Here is an 18,392-nt window from a genome sequence, read left to right on the forward strand (position 1 = left end):
CGCGCCAAGGTCGACAAGTGGCCATCAGGTAAGACACCTGCGCTCCTACCCTCGCCCCAGGCCCGCTCCTGGGGACCCCGGGGCTGGGAGCCCCAGGCGGTGCCTCCTGGGAGCCTGCCCAGATCCCGCAACTCCCCGGCTGCAGCTCCTCCATCACTGCCCGGCTCTCTGCCTGCTCCTCCTCTTCAGGGCTTTCTTGGCCCACCTGAGCTCTGCCTTCCCACCCCGCCCGCTCCGTCCAGGCCCCGCCCCTCCCCCCCGTGACCTCGTGCTAACTACTTGGGAGATAGCGCCCCAGGACCCGGCCCCTCACCTCTGCACCTGCCCCACGTCCCCAGGGTCAGCTCCAGGACACCAGAGAAGCCACAGCACCAGCTCTTGGTATTGTTTAATGTTTGCTTCAGTGCTGCTGGGGCGGAGGGCGGAGGGCGGGGGGCGGAGGGCGGAGGGCGGAGGGCGGAGGGCAGAGGGCAGAGGGCGGGCCCCGGGGGCAGAGTTGGGAAGGGGCGAGCTGAAAGGGGTGGGGCAGGCGCTCAGGATGGTCATGGGCCAAGTACGGTGGAGCCTCTGGAGGAAGCAAGACTGGACAGCAATCGCCCGGGGTTGCCTGTCCCACAGAGCCCGGGGGTGGGTCACGAGAGCCACGCGGATGCTGAGTGCCTGACTCCCGCTCTCCCCGTGCCTTCCAAAGCTGGTGGGCTGGGCCGGGCTGGGCCTGCGTTTGTAGAGGGCCACCTCACAGCCCCTGGCTGTGAGTCGCTGAGGGAGCCACCAGCCCGGTCAGTGACCCTCTGTCTCATTCCTCAGGACAGCGGATTCCGGGGTTAGATGTCCAAGGCTGGGTACAGGCGGGCGCCGGGCAGGGACCCCTGGGCCCAGAGTGGAGGGCACTGCGCTGACCACAGAGCCTGGGATTCAGATCCAGGTTTGCCAAAGTACATCCTCTCCACGGGCCTTCACGTCCACACCTGAGAAATGGGCACGCTGGACCTGGCAGCCTTTTCCATGCCGAGGTGGCCAGGGCTGGGCCAGGACCCAGGCGGTGGCCCTGCTCTGGGCCTTGGGGACTGGCTGGCATGCAGGAGGGACTGGGCTGGCCAGCATGCCCGGCCCGCGGGCGCCCTGTGTCTGGACGTGGCTGGCCTGCGTTTGCATCTGAACGTCGGTAGCCCAGGTCGGCCTGCCCCAGTCCCCGTCCCTGCCTGGCAGGTGTGACATGGAGGAGGCTGGGGGTGGTGAGCCCCCCGTGGGGGGGGGGGGCAGGACCTGAGGGCAGGGACGGCGCTCAGCGATGCTGGGCTAGTTTTGTCAGAGGAGCAGCTCTCTGGCCAGAAGAGGGGTCACGCCCCGTCCGTGTCCTGGCGAACGTCGTGGCTGCCTGGCAGTTCTGCCTCCTGAACTCACCCGGAGGGACCTCAGCACCTGCTCGTCCAGCCCCGCCGTGGGACACACGAGAAGAGGAAGCGCCAAGGAACCGGATCTCACGTCCCCCACTCCGCCACGTGCCTGGGCCCCCCGGGACAAGCTGCCTCCACTGGGGACGGCACGGCCAGGGGTTGTCATCTTCTTGTCTTGAGATTTTTTGGTGCCCCTGGAAGGTGTGTCCTGCTGGCACTCAGAACACAAGGCTCGAAGCAGCCGAGCTCACCGTGTGGCCTTGGGCAGGTGGCCCGTCCTCTCTCAGCCGGTCGCCCCGCCTTCCACCGAGGCGCTGATTTACATTAGGGCTCCCATGAGCACCTGTGGGACTCCCCGGACACATGGGCATCCCCTCCGATGGCACTGATGCTCCCCAGCTACACACAAGACCCCGCACGGTCTTCTCGGGAGACTTCCAGCTGCCACGCTGTAACGTCCTTTACAAAAGCCACGGCAGTAGTCTTTGTGTTCCCGGGACAGACCGGGGTGAGGCTCCACCTGTGACCCTCATTCCACCGAGGGACCAGCTCAGCCCTCCCCAGCTCAGTTCCTGGTCCTGCTCCATCTGGCCGGAGACACAGGCCGACATGTCAGTGACCTCCGGGAGCCCTGAGCCTGGCGGGAAGCGCAGCCCAGTTGTCCACTTTGGCTGCAGTCCTGGCCCCTGGCCTCAGAGACAGCAGCCCCTCCGTTCAGCCAATGGGGATAGAGAAACTGCCTAGCAACATGCGCATCACTCCCACCCCATCCAATCAGCATGAAGGAAAAGCGCTGGCTCACAGCGTGCCTGGGAGAAGAGACAAACCAGAGTATTTAACGAGACCCACAGGTGAGTGTCCAGTCCCTGTTTCCCACGCCTGACTTCCAGGGAATTCCAGCTGGGCACCTACTGAGACCTACTGTCGCGTCAGTGCTGGGTTCACCCAGTCTCGGTTTGAACTTTGCTCAGAGCCGCGGCTCCCATCTGTGGCAACAGCACCGAGGGCGGAGCTGTGCACACGGGAGGCGAGGTCTCGGGTCAGACGCAAGGGGGCGACGTGGGCCCCAGGAGCCGCCTAGGATTCCCTGCCCGTTGCGGCTCAGGGGGCTGTGGACTGGCCCCGGTAAGGGAGAGGGTTCTAGAAATTTCCATGTTCTTCTCCGTGTCATCAGTTGCCAAGGCTGCACCGCAGGCTGCACGGCCGACCTGCTGGGCTGGGCTCCTGCACTCACAGCCCCTGTGGGGGTCTTGTGGACCCCCGTCAGAAAGCTATGGATGTCGCCCAATCCCTACAGATGGCAGAGAGGGAAAGGGTCGGCCCAGGGTCGCCCAGGGGCAACCTGGGCCCCAGCAGAGCCCTGCTAAGAGAATAAGTGACGTGCTTTGATTGTTTCTAGTGCTTTGCCTAAGAGTAGTCATCTTTACAGATGTTATTTGTGTATTTGAGAGGTAAAGTTACGGACAGTGAGAGGGAGAGACGGAGAGGTCTTCCATCCGCTGGTTCACCCCCCGAATGGCCCCAATGGCCGGAGCTGCGCTGATCCAAAGTCAGGAGCCAGGAACTTCTTCCACGTCTCCCAGGTGGGTGCAGGAGCCCAAGGACTTGGACCATTGTCCACTGCTTTCCCAGGCCATAGCAGAGAGCTGGAACGGAAGTGGAGCAGCCTGGACTCCAATGGGCGCCCGTATGGGATGGCGGTGCTGCAGGCGGGGATTAACCTACTGTGCCACAGCGCCGGCCCCGAGTAGTCATCTTTAAAAGATGAGTCTTCGAGTGGGTGCTGTGGCATGGAGCCGCGACGTGCGATGCCTGCGTCCCGTGCGGGAGTGCCTGGTTTGAGCCGCAGCCACTCGGCGCTTCCGGGGCAGCTTCCTGCTAGTGCCCCTGGGGGGCAGCAGGTGCAGGCTCAGGTACTTGGGTCCTGGCCACCATGTGGGAGACCTGACTCAGTGCCTGGCTCCTGGCTTTGGCCTGCCTGTTGTGGGCGCCTGGGCAGTGAACCTGCACAAGGGAACGTCTCTCTCTCTCTCTCTCTCTCTCTCTCTCTCTCTCTCTGTCTCTCACGCTGCCTTTATGACTTTGCCTTTCAAATAAATAACTAACTAAACCCTGTTTTAAAATAATTTGAAGCGAAGGACTCACAGGTTTTGTTCAAGGGGCCGGGGACACAGTTTCCACCAGCCGCTCTGAGCTTCTGCGGGTCACGGCCGAGAGCGGAGGGGCTCATCCAGGGAGGGCGGGGCTGTAACGGGTGCAGGGGCTTCCCTGGACTACTGTGCCATCATGCAAAGGTGTACATGGTGGGACGGCCTGGGGGATGCCCTGCCGAGTCTCGGGGTCTACAGGAATGGGGACAGGTGCCCACATCGGTCAGGAGGGCACCTGGAGGAGGCGAAAGAACGGAGCCAGGTCCAGGCCCAGGTGACCAGGAGCCGGCTGCTGCTGGCGCAGGTGCTCCCTGGGGCCTGAGTCCACGGCTGCCATGCTGGTCCTCTCACGTCCCTTCCGCCTGCCCTCAGGGTCCACCTGTGCCCCAGCCCCCTCAGCTCCATCCTCCACAGTGCACTCAGGGCCCGCCCCTTCCGCATCCCAGCCGTCTTTCCAGCTTTGCCTCCCCAGACGCCCCCCACCCTCAGCTCCACCCGTGCCTCGGGAGCCAGCGGCTTGGAGTCCATTGCTTGTTTGCTCTCTGGGCTCAGCAGGTGCTGCGTTAGCTCCAGGGGTCCGACCCTGCCGCCTCCTCCGCTGGACACAAAGTGCTGACTGTGTGAGCAAACGGACAGATGAATCGATGCACGTACACACAGCTGCGAGTGCTTATCTTCTGGCATCAGGGGCCCCGGTCTGTGGAGCCTGCGACGGGCGGACGCTGCGGCCACCCTCGCTTCTGCACCGGAGCCGGGTCCTGGTGCCTTCGCCGAGCTTGGCAAGCCGGGTGTCTCGCAGTACTGGAAAACCAGCTTCAGGAGTGGCTCGCTGGGGGACAGTGCAGCGCCCTGAGAGACGTGACACCTGTCAGGGCGCAGGGCTACGTGATTGGTCCACCCAGAGTTGGCCAGCCAAGGAGGGGCTGCTGTGCCGGCTGGTGGCGCTGCTACCCGGGTCCCAGGCGCGTCACAGGGAGGGGACGGCAGCTCGCGGCCACCTTGCAACACGGGATCTACAGCTAGGGCTGTGAGAGGTGCGGGGAGGCAGCTGGTCGCTGGGCCGGCCGTGGGCGGGTCGCAGGGAGAGCGGATCCAAGGACTCCACATTGGCAGGCTGATGCGGGACAGGAAAGACGATCTTGGGGGAAGGACGGAGTCTGTGGTCGTGGTGTCCACGTGGAAGGCGGCCAGTCCCCGCGTGGGCCGGGAGGGACTCTGCAGGGGCGGGAGAGCGGATGCACAGCCCGCCCCGGGCCGTGAGCCGACTGATTCGAGGGTGCGCGGGAGAGAGAAGCAAGGGGGCGGGGCGAGGTCGGCCTGGATCATCGGACCGAGAGACCCAACGCCTGTGGCCTTTGAGGGGGTTTCCTGCGGGGGTGGGGGTAGGGGCAGGATCTCGAGCTGGCTTCGGCCAAGAACCACCTCGCGGGGTCTGCGTCAGGCGTAGGCACCGGGCGAGGCCGGGCCCTCCGGGACCTGGTCGTCGACGTCGTCCAGCAGCGGGCGCTCGCTGGCCGCGCTGCAGTTCTGCAGGCGGCGGAGGCGGGCCTGGAGCCGCTCCTGCTCCTTCTTGAGCTCCAGGTAGGAGTGGGAGAAGGTGTGGAAGATGGACGTGGCCGGGAAGGCCATGATGAGGATCCCGCTGAGGATGCTGCTCAGGGCCACCACCTGGCCCGGCACGCTGCGCGGCACCATGTCCCCGTAGCCCACCGTTGTCATGGAGATGATGGCCCACCAGTAGGAGGCGGGGATGCTGGTGAACTCCAGGACCCGGCCGGCCTCGTTCTCCGCCACGTAGACCAAGGGCGCAAAGAGGGTGACGGCCACGCCCAGGAAGAGGAGCAGCAGCCCGAACTCCCGCGTGCAGCGGCGCACGGTGAGGCCGAGCGTCTGCAGCCCCAGCGAGTGGCGGGCCAGGCGCATCACGTAGAGGATGCGCAGCGCCCGCAGCACACGCAGCACCAGCCCCACCTTCTCCAGGTAGGAGCCGCCGCCGCCGCCGCCGGGCCTCTCGCCGTGCTCCGGGGGCTCCTCGGACACGGCGAGCGACACGTAGTACGGGGAGATGGCCAGCATGTCGATGATGTTCAGGGGCCCCTGGAAGAACTGGCACTTGTCCCGGGCCTGGACGAAGCGCAGGCAGAACTCCAGGGAGAACCAGGCCACGCAGACAGTCTCCACGACGAAGATGGAGTAGCACTTCGGAGAGCACTCGCCCTGGCGACAAGAGGACACGGTGGGCACTGGGAGCGGGGCGCCACTGCCTGCCCCACAGCGGACCCGGGAGTCCTCTCGCCCCTCGGCACGGGGGCGGGGGAGCTCCAGGTCCCCCCGTGGAACCTACGTTCCCCGGGCAGCTCTATTCCCTCCCCCCACCTGTCCTCCTGGAAACCTGAAGTCCTCGTTCACGTAGTGGAATGTAAACGCCTCGTGCATCGTTCTTCCAGGAATAACAAGGAAGTGTCTGCCCGTGCCCCGTCCAGCACAGCGTTTCCCCCACTGCTTCCAGTCTGGGTGGGTGACTGTGGATCGGCCCCACGCCCACGGCGGGGGGAGGGGGTGGACTCTGTGGACTGAGCTCCGTGCTGCAGACTTAGTTGTCCACCAAAACCACCTTTTGCGTGGTTCTGAAGCCGTGGCTGGGCAGGTGGAGGGTCAACCAGAATGGAGCCCGCCCCTCCCAGCTTCCCTTGCAGCTGGGGTGGCCCAGTGACCACATCCTCACGTCCAGCCTAGAATCAGAAGCGTTGAGAATGAACTCCTGACCTGTGACAAAGCCGTGAGCTCCTGCGCACTGCTCCCACTCCCTGTGCGCCCAGACAACACAGGTGCACTTGCAGCCGGCTCAGGGTGGGTGGCCAGACCAACACCCAGGCAGGATGGGGGCGTAAATCTGGGGCTCAGACAGCTGCCTCACCCCCCAGATTCCTCAGCCCGGCACTGTATACCCGAGCGAGCACTCACCGCCCATCTGGACAAAAGCTGGGCAGTCTAGGGGCCTCTGCCACAGTAGCCACCCATTGCCCAGCTACTTGACGCCCCTGTCACCAGCTGGCTCGGCTGTGTGCCATTGCTGGAGCCACACAGCAACTTTGCAGCCGCGACTCAGTCGCTGTGCGCAGTGGACAACCTGCCTGACTCCCACGGGTGGCAGGTGGCAGAGTCCCAGCCCAGCCAGGTCTCAGCCACCGCGTGCACCCGTCGCCCCACTGGTGTAGCCAACAGACGTCGAGGGCCCGCTTGTGCTAGGCTCTGGTCGGACAGCTCCGGGGTGGATGATGTCCTTTCTCGGGGGCTTGAAGCTGGTGGGGCAGGAGTGGCTCCTGAGACTTGCACGTCCCTGTGCTGGTGATGACAGTGCCTGGCTCAGCGCCGCTTCCCTGGGCAGACTCCGGCCGGGCAGGGCCATTCTGCAGGTCGCTCGGGCTGCTAATGGAGCAGTTTCGCCAGCCCCTTGCTACTCAGGGTGTGGTCCTGGACCGGACCCGGTCTGCAGTGCACCAAGCTCCCCAGGCGACTTGTGTGCACAGGAACAGGTGAGAGGCACCTGCCTGGTGCATGGCTCCCAGCCTGGGCTGCACCTGAAAACCGCTCGGGGGCTTTGGAAACTGCAGACATAGGCTGGGCCCCCAGAGGGGATGCCTGACCTAGGTCTGAATCTAAGAGGGAGAATTTTCTGGAAGTCCTATAGCTGTTTCTAACGTGGAGCCAGGGTTGAGAAGCTGGCCATCAATAGTATATAGACACAGACACACACACACACGCATCTGTGACAGAGGCCAGCGGCCTGCGTGAAAAGCAACAAGTGGACAACTACAGTCTGCTTTGGATGAAAATGCTCTGAAGTGGAAAAGAAAAGAAATTATTATTATTTCCAGTGCCGGAGTCCACAGGAATCTTGATTTGTGATGTTCTTTGTGTTTGGTCCCTGGGGAAATGGAAATGAGCAAGCCTGTCCCAGCACTGGGCAGCTGCCTCTGCCAGCCATCTGGTCTACCGGGGTTGGGGGAGGGGGCGCAGTGGGGCTGGGGGGTGGACCCCGCAGGGTTTGCAGCCTAGGGTTCAACTCCCAGCTCTTCTGCATGCTGGGGAAACTGTTCTGTTGGGCCTCTCCCTCTTCTTCACTCACGCTCTACAAGTCTCTAAGCTGAGGGTGTGCACGCAGCCTGGGCACAACTTTTCCAGTCACGAGGCAAGGGCTCAGAGCGGACTCCTGCGGGGCCCCGGGGCTCTGCGTCTCCTGTGCCTCTGGGGCCGTTTGGACATTCAGGCCACGTGTGTCCCTCCTCCCTCCCACGCGGCTGCAGCCACCTGCCTGCACTGCGGCTGCACCAGCAGTCACAGCGAGCAGTTCCCAGCTCAGCCAGTATTTGAAGACGAAGGAGAGGAGAGGCGGAGCTGTGTTGTCTGCGCTTTGCAGGAGCGTGAGCAGCTCCTCCTGGTGTGCCCACACCATGCTGGGTTTGGGCACAGGAAGTCCCAGGCTCTGCGACCGCTCCCCAACCCCAGCACTGGCAGACGGGGACGTCTGGCTGCTCTAATCCCAGGCCTTGCCCCTGCTGGGAGTGGGCCGTACTCCAGTTCCTTCACACAATGGCAGAGGGCGGGAGCCAGTGCCAGGAGCCTCACAGACAGGATGGGAGCGAAGCAGCCAAGCCTGGTGTCCCTGCTGGGAAGCAGGAGCGGGCAAGGCCGTCCGCGGGGCACACGGCTGCTGCCTGGGGTGGGCAGGGATTCCTGGGGCAATGCTCCACACTCCCCGGGCACGGCTTGTTCCGGTGCACACAGCTAAGCGGCGAGCAGTTCAGTGCCTGTGAACTTGACCTGCCTGACCCTAAGCCGAGAGCATCAGTGAATGGGAAGCGATGGGAGGGGAAGGGGGAGGGGCATCAGAGGAGGCGGAGCAAGCGCAGCACAAGGCAGCCTTGCTGCAGATGGCGTGGGGACCTGGGGCTCCAGTGGTGCTGTTCACTTTGTAAACGTCTGACACTCTGCATAATTAAATGTTAAAAAATAAAACCACAAGGAGGTGCCTCTGACACGCACAGACAATGGCCACTGTTGGAGAGGGTGTGGAGAAATGAGCCTCAGACGGCGCCGTGGGAACCAGTCTGACCTTCCCTCGAAAGGTTACACACACGGGCTGCTGCTGTGGTGCAGGGGTGAAGCCGCTGCCTGTGACGCCAGCTTCCCTTATGGGTGCAGGTTCGAGTCCCGGCTGCTCCATTTCTGAGCCCGCTCCCTGTTAATGCATCTGGGAAAGCAGCAGAGATGGCCCAGGTGCTTGGGCCCTGCACCCACATGGGAGATCCAGGAGACGCCGCAGGTTCTGGACTTCAGATCAGCTCAGCTTTGGCTGTTGCAGCCATGTGGCGAGTGAACCAGTGGATGGAAGACCTCTGTCTCTCCCTCTCTCTGTAACTCTGCCTCTCAAATAAATAAATAGATCTTAAAAAAAAAAAAACAATGAAAACAGAGTGCTGAGGATGGAAACCAGACACAAAATGTCTTATCTCGTGTAAGTCAGTTTCTGTGAAACTCAGGCAAGCCTGCAGAGACAGAGGGTAGATCAGTGGTCGCCAGGCACCAGCGAGGCGGCAGGAAGGGACTCCCGGTGGATACAGGGTTTCCTGTAGGACTGATGACGTGCAACAGAGTAAGATAGCGGCGTTGGCTGCACAACTCCACACACACACACACACACACACGCTGAAAACCACTGACCTAAGCATTTCAGCAGGGTGAGTATCATGGTATCTGAATTCTCTCTCTCTCTCTCTCTTTAAGATTATTTATTTGAAAAGCAGAGTTATAGAGGCAGAGAGAGACACAGAGATCTTCCATCACTGGTTCACTCCCCAAATGGCTGCAATGGCCGGAGCTGGGCTGATCTGAAGCCAGGAGCCTGGAGCTTCTTCCGGGTCTCCCACGTGGGTGCAGGGGCCCAAGGACTTGGGCCATCTTCTACTACTTTCCCAGGCCACAGCAGAGAGCTGGATCGGAAGTGGGGCAGCTAGACTAGAACCGGCGACCATATGGGATGCCGGCACTGCAGGCGGCAGCTTTACCCACTATGCCACAGCACCCGTCCCTTCTTTCTTTCTTTGGCAGGCAGAGTGACAGAGAGAAAGCTCCCAACCCTTGGTAAACGAATGCTCTCCATGGCGGGTGCTGGGAATGCAATCCGGGTCTCCCACGTGGGTGGCAGGATCTCAATGACTAGAGCCGTGGGTGCTGTTCCCCAGGTCTGCGGCAGCTGGAGTCCGGAGCTGTAGCCAGATACGGAGCCCAGGCAGTCCGACATGGATGCGGGTCTTACCCAGCATCTGAGCCACTACGCCAAACACCAGGCTGTGAATTTGATCCGTGACTAGGAACGCGGGCTCCGTGTCTGAGACAGTGAGGCAGGCCTGGATGACGCGATGAGTGGGGATCCTGCCGCCTTGCCTGGACCCCTTTCCTCGGCACCCAGCAGAGCTGCTGTGCGGGGGCGTTGCCAGGGCACTCGGTGGGTGGGGCTTCCGGAGGGCACTGCCGAGGCCCTGGGTCCAGCTCCCTGACCTTGGAGCCCCCGTCTCTCCCAGCAACCTCTGCCAGCACCAGCCACTTCCCACCTCTGCCATCAGTCTCTGGTTCAGCGCTGCGGGTCCCAGGGCCCACTCAGCAGCTCCCTCCTCCTATGGTGAAGTCGCCATTGCGTGGCTGGCCCTGGCTCTCCCTGGCTGGCCCTGGCTCTCCCCGCCAGGCCAGGCGAGGTGCTGACTCACTGCTGTCCCCGGCTTCTCCCTTCCCCAGGGCCAGGCCTCCCAGTGACCTGGTCCTCCCTTGCTGCAGGGCCTCTGTCTTCCTCCATGCCCCGCCCAGGCCCTCACTCCTCCCCTCCTCTCTCTCCTACCGGCTGCCCCCTCTTCCCAACCCACCAGCTGCGGTTTAACCCACTCAGGGCACCGGGGCGTGGGCTCGCCTCTCGAGGGGGTCTCCCTTTCTTCTGCACGTGGGGAGGCTGCAGGTGCCCAGGGCAGGAGGACCGGGAGTCCCAGGCCCTCAGGTGCCTGCAGTGGGGCAGGGGCTGGGTCCGCGTCCTGCGCAGCAGCCCCGCAACAGGACCCCTCATCCCCTGGAGTGCCCTGGGCCGTTGTGCCATCAGCCGTGGGAGAGGGGCCAGCCCCGATGGTCGGACCAGCAGGGGGGGCAGACTGAGGTACCTGCAGACAGAAGACTAACACTCGGCCATGGAAAGGAGCGGAGCCCCTGCACACCTCACAGCGTGGCGACCTCGCAAACAAGGCTGAGTGACAGACGCCGCACAGGGACCAGAGACCCCAAACCTGTGAGTCGCCTCTCCTGGAGTGTGGAGAGCAGATAAACCCACAGACGGGGAGCAGCAGGGGTGGCCAGGGCCTGGGGGGAGAACAGGTGCAGCGGTTTAACAGGGCCGGGCTTTACCTGGGAGGGGTGAGAGCCACGTGGGAGCCAGGTGGAGGCAGCGGCGGCAGAGCTGCTCCCTTGCTCGCTGTGAGGCGGTACTCCCCTCCAAGATCTATTTATTTATTTGAAAGGCAGAGAGAGAGAGAGGAGAGACAGAGCGAGACCTTCCATAGGTTCACTCCCCAGATGGCTGCAACAGCCAGGGCTGGGCCAGAGCAAAGTCAGGAGCCAGGCGCTCCTTCCGGGCTCCCACGTGGGCTGCAGGTGTCCAAGGACTTGGGCCATCTTCTGCTGCTTTCCCAAGTGCATTAGCAGACAGCTGGGTAGCATGTGGAGCAGCTGGGACTTGAACCAGCATCCGTATGGGATGCCGGCACTGCAGGCGGCAGCCCCAAGGTGGTTAATTTCACGTGATGTGAATTCCACCTTGGTGTTCACGGTGGAGCAGAACGCAGGGTCCCGGAAGGCGAGGCGCTCGTCCGGAGTCACCTCAGCGCCAGGCAGGTGTCGCCGAGAGCAGCAGGTGCCACTCTGAGTCCTCAGCACGACCCCTTGCTCGGGGAAAGTGCTGGGCCCATCCCCATTTCACAGATGCAGAAACAGGGCGACAGGCTCCCCCCGCTCCCTGGGGTGGCACGGGCGGGACCAAGAACAGTCTGCGAAGTCTGGCTGCCTCAGCAGCACGGCGCACCACGGCCAGGAGGCGGCGTGAATCCGCGGGGAGCGGCGGTGTAGGCCATTGCCGGCCGGGTCTGACAGCCTGGCTGTGCCACTTAGGAGCTGTGGTGACACGGGGCGGGCGTTTGGTGCCGTGGTCAAGACGCTGATTGGGATGTCCACTTCCCACCCCAGAGTGCAGGGTTCGAGTCCCAGCTCTGCTCTCGGTTCCAGCTGCCTGGGAGGCAGCAGCCGACGGCTCCAGTGCTTGGACCCCTGCCACCCACGTCGGAGACCCAGGTGGAGTTCCTTGCTCCTGGCTTCAGCCGGCTGTTTCGGGCACTGGGGGCCTGAACCAGCAGGTGGAATGTGTCTGTCTCTCTACCTTTCAAGTAAATAAACAAACATCTATAAACCACATGGCTCAGCTTCCCGGCCTGTGGGCTGGGGGTGACGGCAGCGTCCACTCCCCAGTGCTGTTCTGAGGATGAACGTGCCCGCCCCGCCAGGGCTCTCAGTCCCCCAGGGACACCTGGGCCCTCCCTCCTCAGGTTCAGACCTCGTGCCCTAAATGCCAAGTTCACCAGCTGTGTTCTCCGGGTGCACTCTTGCTTGCCCTGCCCCCCTCCCCCCCAGCACGACCCCTCTTCCGTTCCTGACGGGCGCGTCCCCTGCTGGCCCCGGTAGGTCATCCCGGGCGCCAGCCATAGCTGGCTGGCGTTAGCAGCCGGCTCACTGAAGGGAGGCAGAGAGCAGCGGCTTGTTATGCAAATGAGAGACACAGGCTCCTGGCCTCCGCATTGAGCTCTAAACAGGAAAGCAGAGGCTGCCTGCTGCCTGGGCAGACTGTCCCCGGGCGGGCGGGGCGGCGAGCGCGAGGGAGCACAGAGGCACTGCGGCTGGCCCTGGGCACCGGGCCCTCCCGGAGGCGATGAGCTGCCTGACGCCTCCGCTCTGACTGGGCTGCCCCGATTGCCCAGCCTCTGCGACCCTGGGAGCGTCAGGCTTTGCAAAGACCTCGGCTCTGGCCACAGTCCAGACCTGGACCCCGCCATGGGAATCCCGAAGAGGCGACAGGCTCGGGCGAACCCCGGGGTCCACCCTGAGCCCAGGGCACCCCTTGAGTCGGGGGGTGTCCTCCTCTCGGCCCGCAGAGTCCCCGTGTCCACACTTCTGAACAAGCAGGCTCTGAAGTTGCACACTTCTGTGCTAAGGAAATGAAACCACGCCCACGGCGGGAGCCACGTCCCTTCCACGGGGAGACGTCCCTTCCACGGGGAGACGAGCCAGGCGGCTTCAAACACGCCCATCGCTTTGTTTCAGGACGCGCGTCTGCAGGTTGGACAGGACTTTCTCTGGTTTTGGGAGCAGTCGCCCAAAGCGTTTCTTGTCCTCACAGCAGAACAGAAGCGGCGACTCGGGGCCAGATCCTTTGGCCTGTTCTCAGCCCTGCCCCCTGGGGGAGGTGGAAACGCCCGCCTGTCTCGGCAGCCGGGCCCGCGCACGCCAGCCTCGCACAGTCTCCTTGGCACTTCCAGCCGGTTTCTAGAAAATGCGCTCCCTCTGCCCGCAGCAGCGCGTCTGCTTCCTGTCCCAGCGCCGCTCGGCCCGGGCGCACACACTGGACTCCGCAGTGATTCACGGAGGGCCAGCGACGTCCGTGCCGGCTGCTTCTGCACCCAGGTCCTCACTGCCCGGAGCCTCTTGGACCTCACGGCAGTGTCCTGCGGAACCTCGCCAAGGCCAGGGACCCCAGGTGGGAGGGGTTCCGAGCCATCTGCGTCTTGTTCGTTGGCTCTCTTTGCCTAGGCCCACGGCGGCTCCCACAGCAAGGACAATGGGAGCCATGGGGGAGTATAGAGCAGGAGAGGAGTAGTCGCTGAAATCCGGTCCTCTATTTGAGAGTCTTCAGTAATCCCCCAACCGTGCTAGGTTCTTATCAACTGCTCAAACCATCCTGGAGGAGGGGGGGTCTCCCACTGCACCCCAAAAAAAGGACGCAGGAGAGTGCAAGCAAAACCATTTGCTCATGTCTTAGGCAGGGTCGCTAAGGAGTTAACTCACCCCCGAGTTCCCGGCCAGGGGGACCGATGGGCGACAGCTCGGCGGGGACAGTGGGGGGAACTGGGGGCCGAGCGCCTCAGCCGTGACTGCTGTCTTTACTGCGTGACCCCGAGGAACCGCACCTCTGTGCTGTGCCCATTTCCATGGCTGGAACACCGCGGCATGGAGACGCAAGGCAGGAGTCGTGGTGCAGCGGGGTAAGCTGCTGCGTGGGACACGGGAGTGCCGGCCCGAGTCCAGCTGCTCCGCTTCCACCCCAGCTCCCTGCGCATGCACCTGGGAAGGCAGCAGAAGACGGCCCGAGCGCCTGGGCCCCTGCACCCTCTTGGGAGCCCTGGTGGGAGTTCTGGCTCCTGGCCTTCACCTTGTCCCAACCTGGTAGTTGTTTGGGGAGTGAACCCGAGGATGGAGGATGCCCGCCCTCTTTCTCTGTCACTCTGCCTTTCAAATAAATAAACAAATCTTGGGGTGTGGGGGGGGAGCAGGGATTTTGGCACAAAGTAGGTGCTCAGTGAACGCATGTCGAGTGTGTCCAGTGTGGGGTCCTTCGGGGCGGGGCTACCCGGTGTGGGGGAGGAGACTGAGGCATAGAGCAGGAGCCAAGAGACCTGTGGGGGGTGGGGTGGGGGAGGGGTCTTCCTACGAGAAAGGAAGCCGTGTCCAGGGCCCCGGCCACTCACCTTGTCCTCCTCGGCCCGGAGGTCGGGCATGGTGCTCACGCACAGGCTGACGGCCGTGGTGGCCACGAAGAGGACCGACAGACACGCAAAGACCTTGCCCGGCAGGCCGGACTGCGGGTTCTCCACCATCTCCCGCAGCCGGTTCATGCAGCGGCCCCAGCGGGAGGCGAGCACGGCTGGGCGGCCGGCCTCGGCCCGCTGCAGCGCCTCCTCCCGCCGCTGCTCCGCCCGCTCCTCCAGTCTCCGGAGCAGCCGGCGCAGGCAGCAGGGCTCCAGGCCGGCCTCCTCGATGCCCCAGTAGCTCAGCTCCTCGCGGAAGGACAGCGCGCACGTCTCCCGCAGCAGCACCAGCTTGCCGGCCGCCAGGAAGCTCACGATCACCGCGAAGGCGCTGGGGCTGCGGTCGAAGAAGAACTCCTGGTTGTCCTCGTCGTAGTCGTCACAGAGCTGCCTGATCTCGGCGTGGCTGCGGCACAGCTTGAGCCTGCTCAGGCGGCTCCGCGGGAACTCGTCCAGCGTGCTCCAGGGCAGCACGTACCGCCTGCCCCCAACGTTCACCAACATCTCCCTCTTGAGGTCCAGCGCCGGGGAGCGGTCCCAGGCCCCCACCTTGCGGACCCTGCGGTAGTAAAGGCCCTTGAGGGCGGGCGTCTCCGTGGGCCGGGGCAGCAGCGGGCTGCGGGGGTCCTCCTGATGGTGGCCTGGGTGCAGGCCCCTGTGGCCGGTCAGCAGGGGCATCGTGGACGAGCACGTGGCTGGGGAGCAGCAGGCTCACCTGGCAGACAGCAGGGGAGAGAGAACAAGAGAACGGAGGCGGGGTCAGCCTCAGGGCGGGCTCCTGGACGTCACGGTCACAGCCTGGCACCTGCTTCCCCGCCACAGCCTCTGTAGCACCCACGCCTTCACCTCGCATCTGACACACACACTCGGACGGGGCACCTACCACCTGCCTGGCACAGATTGGCAACTGAAACCCTTCCCCGGTGCCGCCTGTCCTGCTTTCTTGGAAGAGGCTCCCGGCGACGGGCAGCATGCGGGCCGGGACTCAAGTCTCATGACCCTGAGCTGTGCCACGTCCAGGCTGTGGGTTCCTGGGTGCGTGACCGCCCCACTTCACCCTCATCCATTCAGACCACAAGACCCGGGCCAGCCTTGCAAGGGGTCGCTTGGTAAAAATGGGCTCTCAAGTGCACCGGGAGGTGCCAGCCCTTTAGGACCTGCCCAACGAGGTGGCTCATGGGGGCTCTGCACCCTTGGCTCTGCCTTATGCCCGGGGCAGTGTGTGTGCCTGTGAGGAGTATGTGCGAAGTGTGGGTCCAGGGCACTCCTAGGCGCTTGGCTGTGCCAGGCTGGCCCACAGCAACTCATCCCATGGGGCGCACATCAGCAGCTCCGCTTGGCAAACCAGGAAGCCGAGGCACGGAGAACTTAAAGCGCCCCGCTGGTCCTTTTGCCAACACCTGGCGTGTAGAAAAGCTTGCTTCCAGGGCGCAGGGGTGTGGCTGGGCTGAGCGCAGCACAGCCCCCGGCTCCTGGGGCTGCTCCCACCCCTGCCTCGTCCCTGGGGTTCGTTTCCCCACTAGGAGGACTTCGCCGAGAGGATGACAGGACTGCTCCATGCTCACTGTCCTCCTGCCTCAGCCCCCCTTGCTGTGTGACCTTGAGCCACTGACGCTGCCTCTCTGGGCCTCGGTCTGGTTACCTGCACAATGCCGAGGGCTTCATTGCTGTCTCCCCTGCACACCTCTTTGGGGCACCTGACTTAGGATACGCGTTTTGGAACCAGCCCCTCCGTGTGTTTAAAAAAGTCATCTCCACACTTTGTCTCCTCCTCAGTTCCCTGCAGCCGTTCTTTGGCCGAGCCTCTCGGCCAGAGCTTTGTCCCGGGCGTCCACAGCTTTGTACCTGGACACGCGCTCCAGCCGGGAGACCAGCTGGGCAGCTGCCTGGGAATCCAAGTTCCCGGCAGCCTCGGAGCCGGCCAGAGTCCGGAGGACGCCGAGGAGCGAGGGGCACGGCCACCTCACCGCCCCGCGTTCTGCCGCCTGGCGTGCATGGCTCTGCCCACAGAGCCTGGCCCGAGGGAGGTGAGCCGCCGGCACGCAGGAGCCCCTCCCCAGTTTCAGGACCCAAGGTCACACAGCGTATCCGAGCCCAACGCAGGACCCTGTCACCCAGCCTGGGACTCTTCCCAGAATCCCCAAACCCAGTTCTGCCCTCTGCTGCTCCCCAGCCCCCAGCCGGCACAGCCAGCCTCTTCCAGAGCTCGGGAAAGCGGCTCCCTCTGGATGGCACCTTGGCCGGGACGCTCCCCAGCACTGACCCTTCCTGCAAACGCCGGCCCTGCAGCAGACAACTTCTCCCCTTGAACTTGAACTTGAACTTACCCTCTTATCTCTGGGAGACCGTCTCCAGCCGGTTCTCTGCCAGGCAAAGGGCACCCATGACTCGGTGTCCAGGGATGAGACCGGTTTGTGGCAGAGACGAAGGAGAATGAGGAAAAACAAATGAACCCGAATAGCAGCTTCCGGCTGAGTTAGTTTCCCGTCTGTCTCCCCTGGGTTCCTCCAGGAGCCAGAAGTTCACTCATTCTGCATCGCTCTCCCCAGCAGCTGCTGGGGGAGAGGGCCAGGGGGTGGGGAGGGTCTGGGGGTGCTGGCTGGAGGGAGCCCGGCCAGCTGCCCGGCTTCAGTGGCGGACGCCGCGCTCCACGTCCCACGGGGACAGCCAGCATGGTCCGGCAAGGCGGGGGCTGGGAGGGAGGAATGGGAAGGGCTTAGAAGTAATCTCTCCATCAGCCAGGCGCAGGCGGGAGCAGCAGCCGCTGCCGCTCTGCCAAGCGCCTGGAAGGCACGGAGCGCTGTCCTCCCTCCCCGCCAGGGAACGGCATCCGCGGGAGGGCAGAGGGCGGCTGGGGACGGGGACGCGCCGACACCTGTCCCAGGCGCTCGGACTGTGCTGCTGGCCGGGAGGCGCTCCGTTTGGGGCTGCAGGAGCAACTGTGCGGAGTCCGGCTCTGGCAGCCCCCCGAGCCCTGGGTGGGAACTGAGGAGCCTGGTTCCACAGCAGGAGTGGCGAGAGGGTGAGCTGGGAGGCACACAGCTGGGTCACCTTGGCAGGTGAGCCTAGGGCCTCCAAGCCTCAGCCTTCTCGGCCATGAACGAGACGGGGTCCGGCGAGGGTCAAACCAGAAGCATGGGAGTGAGCTCCTTCCAGGGGAGGGGGGGCGGCGACTGCATGTCACACAGAGGACGGCTTGGCCACGCGCTCCGGCTGCGCACCGCCTCTGCTGGGTGTCCCTGCTGAGTCACTTGACCTCTCTGGGCCTCCGTTTTCTCGCCGGTCAAACGAGGCCAGTCAGAGCACCAAGCTGCCTCCGACGGGCGCGCTCACCGAACACGGGCTGTTGGGGTTCTGAAGACGTCTTCATAACTTGCGGCCCCAGAGGGCTGGGTCAAGGTCACCTCGCTCGGCAAAGCCAAGTTCCGGTGCAGAGATGCAGGAGTGAGGGCCCCAGGGCTGGGGCGTCCCTGGCCACCTGCCAGGGCGCAGGGACTGCTGCCCCCCAGGGGGTGCTCCCTGGCCCCGGGTAAAGCAGAGACTGGATGCAGGGTGTCTCAGGAGGGCCCTGTGTGAGGAGGAGACCCCGAGCCTGCCTCCGCCGCCTCTGTCTCGGTGGCTGCCCCCAGGTCTCTTTTCTGTGGGCACCGTGAGTGTAACCCGCAGAGATGCTGTGGCCCCTGTGGCCCTGTCCCCACCCTCAGCCCACGCCAAGACACCCCCGGTATCTGCTGGGGACATGGACCACAGCCGCTGTTACAGGCCCCGGGGACACGGACCATGGCTGCTCTTACAGGCCCCGGGGACATGGACCACGGCTGCTCCTATAGGCCCCGGGGACACGGACCATGGCTGCTCCTACAGGCCCCGGGGACACAGACCACGGCTGCTCTTACAGGCCCCGGGGACACGGACCACGGCTGCTCCTACAGGCCCCGGGGACACGGACCACGGCC

At 64.1% G+C, this 18,392-nt stretch overlaps 1 protein-coding gene across 1 annotated transcript; it reads right to left on the reverse strand.

Annotated features, from left to right (window-relative positions):
• Positions 1-370: 370 nt before the first annotated feature.
• Positions 371-18,384, reverse strand: KCNG4 (potassium voltage-gated channel modifier subfamily G member 4). The gene is made up of 3 exons (XM_002723774.6): positions 16,764-18,384; positions 14,377-15,151; positions 371-5,764 (listed from the first exon to the last, which is right to left on the reverse strand). Exons 2-3 carry the CDS (start codon positions 15,112-15,114, stop codon positions 4,985-4,987), a joined length of 1,518 nt encoding a protein of 505 aa, XP_002723820.3. The 5' UTR covers positions 15,115-15,151; positions 16,764-18,384; the 3' UTR covers positions 371-4,984.
• Between the last annotated feature and the right edge of the window lie 8 nt (positions 18,385-18,392).

This window comes from Oryctolagus cuniculus, chromosome 18 (genome assembly GCF_051225735.1).
Source record: "Oryctolagus cuniculus isolate XC-2025 breed Fujian yellow rabbit chromosome 18, ASM5122573v1, whole genome shotgun sequence".
Taxonomy (NCBI): domain Eukaryota; kingdom Metazoa; phylum Chordata; class Mammalia; order Lagomorpha; family Leporidae; genus Oryctolagus; species Oryctolagus cuniculus.